This window comes from Grammomys surdaster, unplaced genomic scaffold (genome assembly GCF_004785775.1).
Source record: "Grammomys surdaster isolate TR1022 unplaced genomic scaffold, NIH_TR_1.0 144, whole genome shotgun sequence".
Classification (NCBI taxonomy): Eukaryota; Metazoa; Chordata; class Mammalia; order Rodentia; family Muridae; genus Grammomys; species Grammomys surdaster.
The window spans coordinates 4,089,837-4,098,714 of NW_021604602.1; the positions used below are offsets into that span (position 1 = coordinate 4,089,837).

At 47.9% G+C, this 8,878-nt stretch overlaps 1 protein-coding gene across 1 annotated transcript in view; it reads left to right on the forward strand.

Annotated features, from left to right (window-relative positions):
* The window catches only part of Eml1 (EMAP like 1), a 117,677-nt gene that overhangs the window by 98,589 nt on the left and 10,210 nt on the right, over nt 1–8,878 (forward strand). The window contains exons 14-17 of the mRNA XM_028764571.1: nt 1,289–1,414; nt 1,613–1,744; nt 3,922–3,989; nt 6,075–6,163. Of these exons, the coding sequence (XP_028620404.1) occupies nt 1,289–1,414; nt 1,613–1,744; nt 3,922–3,989; nt 6,075–6,163 (415 nt within the window). The remainder of the gene's footprint in view (nt 1–1,288; nt 1,415–1,612; nt 1,745–3,921; nt 3,990–6,074; nt 6,164–8,878) is intronic.

The window sequence follows — 8,878 nt, forward strand, 5'->3', positions numbered from 1 at the left end:
GGCACACGGGCACACAGGCACACAGGCACACTGGCACACGGGCACACCAGCGCAGTCTCTGCCAACACACGCATGGTAGAGAGCATGTGGCAGGCAGGGAGGCTGCTTCTCTCCTGGACAGCCCCCCCCTCTCATTTTACTCTAGTGAAAGAACAAGCTTCGCTTTAGCAGACAGAACTGCCCTTGACAGGTTCTGAACGTCTCTGGCACCTCCACACTTATCAACATGCACATGGCCCTGCTCGAGGGACGACCACTTTGAAGGTAAAGGAAGCTTTGGGGAATTCTTACATTTCCATCACACTCCTCCCCAATCCTTTTTTTTTTCTTGTCAAAAAATACTTTCAAGAAAAGTTTTGTTGTTGGTTAGTTGGTTTTTGTTTGTTTTGTGTTTTGGTTGTTTTGTTTTTGTTTTTTAGACAGGGTCTCTCTATCCGTGGCTGACCTGGGAACTCACTATAGAGACCAAGCTGGCCTCAAACTCACAGAAGTCTGCCTGCCTCTGTCTCCCCAGAGCTAGGAATAAAGGCCATTATGCCCTGCTAAGACTTTACTCTGGCTTTATCTTGAGATATTAAGATATATTTTAAGATGTATTAAAGCTTTATTTTAAGCTAATTCAAATGTCTCTATCTTTAAAAGTAAAGTTGAGCTGGGCAGTGGTGGCGCACACCTTTAATCCCAGAACGTGGGAGGCAGAGGCAGGTGGATTTCTGAGTTCGAGGCCAGCCTGGTCTACAGAGTGAGTTCCAGGACAGCCAGGGCTACACAGAGAAACCCTGTCTCGAAAAAATAAACAAACAAAAAAAAAGTTTAGTGCTTGCCTTAGATTCAAGAGGTGTTAGCTTCCACCTCTAGCCCCACTATCAGGCAAACACGTGTGCGTGCATACACAGCACACACATGCACACCCACTTGAGTGTGCACACATGAGTAGACTGGGATTTCCATCACTGCTCAGCAGCTGGCTGTGGTATTTATATAACTGAGTCCTTCTTCTGGGTGTATATAATGGTATCTATAAAGTTTGTCGTAAGAGCTATCATATGGTATCAATATTTTTAATGCCTGAGCTAAATATTCCTAGCCTCTATATTCCTAGCACTTGGAAGACTGAGTCGGGAAGATTACCTGAGATTGAGGCCAGTCTAGCTTGCATAGTAAGTTCAAGGCTAGCCTGAACTACATAATGACACCTTCTCTTAAAAAAAAACAAAAAACAACAACAGAAAAACCCAATGGAATGAAATCTTAAGTCTTTGTTTGCATGTGACTTTTCCCGACACAGATCCCGGAGCAGTTTGGCCCAATACGGACAGTGGCTGAGGGGAAGGGCAACGCCATCTTAATAGGCACTACTAGAAACTTCGTCCTGCAAGGCACCTTGTCAGGGGACTTCACACCCATCACTCAGGTATGGTCAACTCGTCAAATGCCAAGGTCTTTCGTTTCCCCATTAACATGGATACATGTGAGTTTCCCAGTGCGGTGGCCTTCTGCTTCAGAGCTGTGTTTTGTGTCGTGATTAAGCTCAGGAGCACATAAGACAGTCACTGGGGGTTTCGTCGTGACGGTGGGGTCTCAGAGTCCCTCTGTCCTGGTTCTTTCGTAGGGTCACACTGATGAGCTTTGGGGGTTGGCCATCCATGCCTCCAAACCTCAGTTCTTGACCTGCGGACATGACAAGCACGCCACTCTCTGGGACGCTGTTGGTCACCGGCCAGTCTGGGACAAAATCATCGAGGTCAGTGCGCATGCCCCATTTCTAGTCCGTTTGTAGAAACTCATCTAGGATATGTTTTTGTATGAAAAACCAAGTGATAAGAAGTCTAAAGGCAGTGTTTTACCTTTTAATAATTACGTTGCTTTTAAGAATGTTTCAAGCCGGGCAGTGGTGGTGCACGCCTTTAATCCCAGCACTTGAGAGGCAGAGGTAGGTGGATTTCTGAGTTCAAGGCCAGCCTGGTCTACAGAGTGAGTTCCAGGACAGCCATGACTACATAGGGAAACCCTGTCTCAAAAAAACAAAACAAACAAACAAACAAACCAAAACCAAAAACCAAAACAAAAAACAAAACCAAAACAAACAAAAAACAAAACAACTCCCACCCCCAAAAAAACCAAGAATGTTTCGAGCACTCTCACCCATATTATTCTAAGCAGCAGAAGCAGCAGCAGCAGCAAGTTAGTGTTTCCAAGCGGGGTTGTCAGCGTTCCTAAGAGCAGAGTTAAAGGAACAAAGTGCTAGAAAGCCGTGTGAATAGCCCGTGTCCCGTGACGGCACATCTTATACAGGGTTACAAGCCACACTGAGAATACGCAGTTTCATTTCTCCCTCTCTGGAGTTTGATAACAAAGACAGAGCATTCGTTTTGAACTTCACAGGGAAAACACAGATTTCTTATCAGAGTGTCAAAATCCCTTTCCCCCCGAATGAAAATCAGTCTTGTATTCCTGAGCTGCTAGCACACTAGGTTGTGAATGTGTTGTACCATCCAGCCCTGTGGGTTGAAGACCTTTAGTTTTGCTCTGACTCTGTTGATCAGGAGAGGAGGAACTTGTAAAGGTCACTGAGGTAATAAGTTGGAACTTGGGGTATGTGTGTGGCTCTGTCATTAAGGTCACTGGCTGCTCTTGCAGAGGACTGTGTTCAGTTCCCCACACCTACATGACAATTCAAAACCATCTGTAACTCCAGCTCCAGGCTATCTGACACCTTTTTCTGATCTCTGGGGTTACCAGGCATGTACATTGATGTAGTTACATATGTGCAGGCAAAACACTGGAACACATAAAAAGTAAGTGGCTCAGCCGCCCAGCTCAGACTGACTCCAAGCCCAGGCTGTGTTCCATCACACCACCACGAACCACAGGCAAGACTCGCTTGGTTGCTTGTATCCTGACAACTCATGTACCCCATATAAGGAAACAGCCCTTTTGCAGGGTGCCAGAATCATCCCTTCATTCCCTGAAAAGCTGCTGATATTTCCAACGGCCCAGGGCTAAGTCTGGTTCCCCTGTCTTCCACATTCGGAGAAGGCTGCCACTGGGTTCTGGTCGCTGCAGCCAGCTGAGCACCAGAGTAGAAGGCCTGAGGGTAGGCACTCCCACAGCAGGGGTCATTGGGGAGAGCAGCACCCCTGTAGTTCCGTGGACACAACTGGCAGCGGAGCACCCTGACACTCCACCTCCCGGCCCCTTACCACACAGCTAACTGCTCTGGCCTAGCATAATTTGGGGATCAGACCTGGAACCCCAGCCCTGCAGTGTCCCAGACCCTCTGTCCACCCTCCCCAAGACTTTGGAACCCTTAGCCTCGCCACACCTCAGCACGTCCATGAAAGCAGCTGTGTGGCTCAGGTGAGCTTGTCCACAGAAACAGCTTGTTGGGTTTGCTCCAACAAGAGCTCCTAGGATCTGCCAGCCCATTGGCTTAGTGCTAGCTACCTCTGTTGGGAGTGGTTAAAGATGGTGTGACGGGCGTCTGGAGTCACATCTGTTCTTATGCTTTATATTTACCTAGTAGCACCTCTGGGAATCCAATGTCCACCCCTGCCCTGGCGGTGGGCAGTAGTTGTATTTCCAGATAAACCGAGCACACCATTTGACCAGCTTCCTACTGGGCCCAGGGGTCAGAGAGAGTTCTGGATGCGCAGACTATGCCCCAGAAAAGAGCAGTCACCTGCCTGCGTTTTGTGACTACTGTACATAGGACAGACCATAGGGTGGACAAAGAAATTCCGAAGGGAGGCATCTGTTGTAAACGAAGCGTGACAGGGACCCAAGTGGGCCTGCATCTCTTGTAGGGAGAAAAGAGGCTTTTCAGAGAGAGCTCTGGAGCCCGAGAACACTACACGGGTGGGGTTTGTGCTGACTCGCTGTGTCTGGCCATGTATTGACACCTCCTTTAAAATATTTTAGGATCCAGCTCAGTCCTCTGGTTTTCATCCTTCAGGGTCTGTGGTTGCAGTCGGGACACTGACTGGGAGGTAAGCACCCCACCCCTACCCGCTGCTGCCCCCCCGGAACAGCCTATGCTTGCAGAGTTGTGGAGAGCAGCTAGCTGTCTGAGCCTCCCTGAGGGCAGGGGCAGGTGCATGCCAGTTTTGGCTGCAGTGTCTTAGTTCCGGTCATTTACTGAGAATTCAGTCAAAACTCAAAAGCGAAACTGAGTCCTTCCCAATTGAAACCTGGAGGAAAGTGGGATCTGTCAATGCTTCTCCTCCCCAGCCTCAGTGAACCTCACCCCACCCCACCTGCCTCCAGCCCCAGAGGCTCTAGAGAGCTCCCAGAATCCTGCTCTAGAGCAGTGGTTCTCAACCTGTGTGGGTCACAACCCCCAAAGACCATGGAAAAACACAGATGTTTATGTTATGGTTCATAACAGTAGCACAATTACAGTTATGAAGTAGCAGTAAAAATCATTTTATGGTTTGGGTCATCACAACATGGGGAACTGTATTAAAGGGTCTTACCTTCAGGCAGGTTGAGAACCACTGCCCTAGAGCCTACGGCAGGAGCCTCAGCCTTTGAAATGGGCAAGAAAGTATCCCAAGGCCCTGAGAAATGAGGCCTGATTTCTCAGCTAGAGAACTTTTCAGCACTGTAGAAAGTTCCCCAGATCCCAGGCCTCATGTTCAGACTCAGCTTCTTCTTGCCAGCCTCCTCTGGCACGGTGGGCAGCAGATCTGTGCCAGCCTCCTCTGATGCGGTGGGCAGTAGCTCTGTGCTAGCCTCCTCTGACACAGTGGGCAGTAGATCTATGCCAGCCTCCTCTGACATGGTGGGCAGTAGCTCTGCGCTGCTCCCCGGGCTCCCCGTGTAGCAGCAGTGAGTCTGTGAGCCAGTTACATAAACTCTGTCTCTCTTGTCGGTGATACCACCAGCACCAGTGACTGAAAAAGCCATGTTCATAGGGCATCTGCAGCGCTGCCTAGTGGGTGTTAGTGGCAGCTGGTGTCACTGTTTGGCAGTGCGTGCCTGTGCCTCTGTGTAGTCTGACTCAGCAGAACAGCCCTCGAGGGTTGTGGTCCGGGACCCGACACATGCCCGTGATAAGACCTAAAGGAGTACTTCAGCTCAGAGAGAGTTGAACAGCAGTAACTAATAACCAGAGGCTCCATCATGACATACGTACATATGTACAGAGATGTCTGGTTACGCTGGACTGCCTCACCCCCTCCTGAAAGGGAGGTCAAAGGACTCTCTGACAGAGATGACAGGAAACAGATAGTGTCCTTGGAACAGACACCATGTAAAACTCATGGAAAATGTCCGGATTTTTCCATTGAATATTTTCAGACCTGAGGTTGTCGAAGAGCAAGTGGAATGACCGCGAGCAAAACCCTGGTTGAGGAGGGAGTGGAGGAGGGACTGAGTCTATTGTAGTTCCAGGTGTATGGTCTGAGATGTTCCCTCCCACAGTCCTTTGCAAAACAACCGTACCACTCTAAATCTGCTTTTCTACATGTGGGGTTTATAAAGAGAGCTACTACTGCTTGTGGGAGGTTAGGGAGACGGCTCAGAGGTTAAGAGCACAAACTGCTCCTTCAGAGGACCCTGATTTGTCCCCTCTCACCCCTGCCCCCAACCCACATCAGGCAGCTCACAGCCATCTGTAACTCCATCTCCTGGGAGATCTGGCACCCTCTGCTGGTGCCCTCTGGTACTGCACTTGTGTACAAAAGCCCACACACAGGCTCACTCCTGTACACACACAGGGACTCACCCACGGATATACATACCATCTCCCATTTAACTCTCTTTGAGACACCAAGGCTTTAATTCAGTAAGCCCTGCATGGCAAACGTCACCATCATCTATCTGCTGACAGATGGCATGTGACAGAATTCAAGTATCCTAGGGTGGAACGGATGGCACATGTGACCTAATGCTACACTATCTGACACAGGACCTAATGCCACCACTCTGTGTCCATCTCTCGCTAACCCCATGTTTTCTGGAGTAAGAGCTGAGTGGGTTTCCATGGCCCTGCGATGAACAGACTTTCTGCTGTCGGAACAGCCTTGCATTTCACCAAACAGCTCACAGCGTGCCTCTCATGTTTACAACAGGTGGTTTGTGTTTGACACGGAAACGAAGGACTTGGTCACCGTCCACACCGATGGAAATGAGCAGCTGTCCGTGATGCGGTACTCTCCAGGTCAGAATTCAGCTTTGAAATTCTCACTAACAATGTGACTTTGTACAAGAAACAAGTTGACAAAGCTCCACCTAGGGAAATTTAAGCCTATGGTTTAGTAGGGTCCACTGGACAGCCATCGAGCCTTTGTGTCACTGTGCAGCTGTGTGCTTTAGCTTTATATTACAAATCCCCCACCCTCTCTGTCTCTTCCTCTCTCTGTTTTTTCGAGACAGGGTTTCTCTGTGTAGCCCTGGCGCTTCTGGAACTCACTCTGTAGACCAGGCTGGCCTTAAACTCACAGAGATCCACCTGCCTCTGCCTCCCAAGTGCTGGGATTAAAGGCCTGCAGCACGACACCTGGCTTGTCTTACAGAAAATCTCAAATACAGAGTTAGACAGGGTGTCAGGGTGAGTCCCCCACCTCATTACCACTTGGACGGATCGCTCTGCTGCCTTCATGCCCCTCCAAGATACATGTCATTAGGGTATTACAAACGTGTAGTGCAGAGGTTCCTGGGGCTGGGGAGACAGCTCGAACCGCGTGTGGGCCATGTAGGCGTGAGTTCCGATGATCTGTCTCCCAGCCCTTTTGATAAATTTATTCTTCTAGATTTATTCCTGTTATTTTTTTTATGTTATTGCAGGTGAAATTTTTCTGAATTTTATTTTCAGATGGTTGGTTACTCAGATGTAGCAATAAAATTGAATTTTGCCTATGGTTCTTACATATGTTCACCTTTCTAAACTCTAATGAGTTCTAGGGGTGGGGAGTGTCACATGCATGCATGTATATGTATGTGTGTGTACATGTGTAGTTTTTATGTATTTGTTCATATGTGTGGCTTGTTCATGTATGTGTAGTGTATATAGTTTGTGTCTAGTCTATGTATGTGTATATGAATATGTTTGTGTGGTTTGTGTATATGTCTATGTATGTCTGTGGTATGTATGTGTATGGATTGTGTATGTGGATGTGTGTGGTGTCTGTATGTGGAATATGTGTATATATATGTGTGGCTTATGTGTGTGAATATGATTTATGTATACCTGGGTGGGTATGTTTTTATGTACATGTGTATGTGGGGTTTATGTATATGATGTATGCATGTTTATACTGGGGTACACATGTATGTGTACCAGTATACACTTGGCTGCAGTAACCTACACCAGCCCAAGACTATCTAATAGTCCATCCTGCCTGCTGGGATCATGGGTGTGCCCTACATACCCAGCTTTGGGGAGGTTCTTAACAGCTGAATTGATGCCCTTTAAAAAAAAAATGTAACTTTATTCTAAGTCTTTATTCTGAGTCTTTTGTTCTTCGAGGCAGTTTGGTGATATGGGTCTCTTTGGAACTTGCTTTGTCTGTGTTATGTAATTTGTTAGCACCAACATGTACAGCATTTGATTTTAATCCTTGAGGTTTATCCAAGGCAGCTTGCGAGTAGCCTGTCTCTCATTCTTGATGCTGAAAACTGATGTCCCCTCTCCTATTGGCTCAGTCAGCTAGACAAAGCCTTGTCAATCTAGCTGAATTCTGTTTGCAAAGAGCCAACTACATGTGACACTGGCAGGTTTAGTTCCGTGTGACACTGGTGGTTTTCTTATTATTTTTCTGTCCTGGGATTTATTTCCTTTTTCCCCCTCTCTGATTTATTAACGTTGAGTTCCTGCTTTTCCGCTTCTGAAGGCAAACACATAGGTTATTTATGGGATAATGTTCTTTCCTGGTACGGATGCCTGAAGATATAAATCTCCCCTTTTCATCGCCTGAGCCCCATCTCAGACATTTGACGTGTGTTTTCAGCTCACAGATACTTCCTAGTTCCCCGTGTGCATTCTCTGTTCTCGATTTTGCATTGATGCTGTGAGTTTCACATCATACACCCCAGCCCCATCATCTCCCTGTCCCTTTGTAGTCACCCTCTGCCCTTGAAACCTCTTCTCCCCAAATAAAATAAAAAAAACAAACAACCAAAAATAAATAAACAAAACAAATCCTAGAAAACATCTCTCCATGAAAGCTGTAGCATCACAGTGTGCCCCACTGCCCGACACCCATGCTTCTCTAGGCTGCCCTTAGGTATCTTGTCTTTCTCCTAGTTACTCTGAAGGTCTGTGATAGGCGCAAGAGAATCTCATCCTGCAACCTGTCTTCCTCAAAAGTTGCTCATGTGAGCAGGGCCTGTGTTTCCATTCTTCTGTTATCCCAATAGCAATCCTGGGGACTTTTCTCTGGGTAACACTGCCTTCCTTTTGAGTCCCAGACTGCCCTCTGCACACTAGCATCCTGGGCCAGCCAACCACATAGAGGCAGTGCTCTCTTTGCCAACCCAATGGTTTTGCCAAATCAGACAGCAAGTTATTGAGAGGTTCAGTGGAAAGACGGGGTGCCCGTGTAGATGTCACCGTTGTCCGGAAGGCAGCAGGGAGACTCAGGAGCAGCACCTGGCAGTGGTCAAAGACTCTGGGAGCGGCTCTCCTCATCAGTGTTCTAAGTGATCAAATGTGAGAAGACATCATGACCATGGCAGCTCTCCTAAAGGACAACATTTAATTGTGGGCTGGCTTACAGTTTCAGAGGTTCAGTCCATCCTCATCATGGTAGAGAACATGGCAGGCGAGTAGGCAGGCGTGGTCAGTCACTGAGAGCTGCATCCTGATCTGTAGGCAGAGAGAGGTGAAAGGAGGGAAGGAAGAAGGGAGGGAGGGAGGGAGGGAGGGAGGGAGGGA